The 1,469-nt window shown below is 37.0% G+C and overlaps 1 protein-coding gene across 1 annotated transcript in view; it reads right to left on the bottom strand.

Annotated features, from left to right (window-relative positions):
* The window catches only part of wb (wing blister), a 134,461-nt gene that overhangs the window by 84,357 nt on the left and 48,635 nt on the right, over positions 1 to 1,469 (bottom strand). The window contains exon 5 of the mRNA XM_018027159.2: positions 246 to 482. Coding sequence (XP_017882648.2) covers positions 246 to 482 — 237 coding nt within the window. The remainder of the gene's footprint in view (positions 1 to 245; positions 483 to 1,469) is intronic.

Here is a 1,469-nt window from a genome sequence, read left to right on the forward strand (position 1 = left end):
ATAAAATATAGTACATTAGTGTTTGAAGACTGTTGATAGGTTTAGCATTAAATTTATGAAACAAAAGCGAGTACCAAGTCAGTATGACTGCGTGACGAAAATTTCGCGACGAACTTTTCGCTGCGTGAATTTGAGCCTTACAACCGATGTAACACCAGAAGTGTTTCTACCGATATTCACGATGCTCGGAGTGTTATGACACGATCAGGTCGGGTGCGTTTCTCTGGAGAAATTCGAGGGCTTACTGTGCAATTAACGCAGACACCGCCGCCGCGAAATTTCCCACGAATGTCCATGGACATTCTTCCGTCGGCCACGTCCTGATCATATCTGCACGATGTTGCATGCCCGTTGCAGTTGCATTTCTCGCAGTGAAAGCCCTTCGCAGCTGTACCGGGTTTCCACGGAATCTGATTGTACATTGGACAGCATTTCTCGCATCTCTCGCCGCACGTGTGGCGCTCGCATTCGCATTCTTGATGCTGAGGAACAACACCACCGCTTAATGGAATCGTATTAATCATCGCGATAATGCGTCCAACCCCGCGACGAATTTTCTTTACCGAAATCAATGACAGAAATCGAGTATTAACTTTGATCAGTTAAGAAAACAATTACGCACATGTGTACACATAACTGAATTGCAACAGAAAAAAATGCGATAATTATACATCTTCATCTACGTATCCTCTATTTTAATTATCGGTTTTATTAGTCCTGCCATCCTGGCTATTAATTTTTTCATTATTTCAACGTCGATATAATTTCACCCCTTTTTCGAAAATTCCAATAAATTTCTTTTATATACTATATGTATAAAGATGACAAATTAGAATGAAGCGTGTAATATGTATCTAGTGTGTGTGTGTGTGTAATATAAAAACGTGAATGAAGTGTGAAGGAAAAGATTGAAGACATAAGAATAATTGTACTTCGCAATCTGAGGAAGCTAGCAATCCACTTTCAATTAACTGAAGATAAAGGACAGAAGAGACGAGCGAAAGATATGAGGATTTCCGGTTCGCAATCGTTTCCCGCAACCTCGAATCAATTAACACGGAAAACGTAATGGATATCAGGGATGGAGCGCATGAACGTGTGCATTATAAATTGCGACACGCTCTCAACGATCGCAACGAAGATGCTATTTTATGCCTCGCGATACAAATACCATTGCCTGAGTTACCTGCCATAAAATACACAGTTATCTTCTTGCTACATCAGTAATGATCAACTAGAACTCTTTTCGATTCTTAACTCGTTTCTACTTTCTAGTAGAATTATAAAATACATATTATCTTAAATTATTTTATTTCTATTAGCATTTTATAATTTTTGTATTACATCAATATTATAACAAAAAAGTAATACTAATTTTTAACGTCACATAATAACATCAAAGGAAAAACAAAATATCAAACAGACTAGGAAATATATGTATATATTTTTTTATTATTATTAAACTATGA

Source organism: Ceratina calcarata, unplaced genomic scaffold (assembly GCF_001652005.2).
Source record: "Ceratina calcarata isolate Rehan_Ccalc_2016 unplaced genomic scaffold, ASM165200v1 scaffold400.2, whole genome shotgun sequence".
Classification (NCBI taxonomy): Eukaryota; Metazoa; Arthropoda; class Insecta; order Hymenoptera; family Apidae; genus Ceratina; species Ceratina calcarata.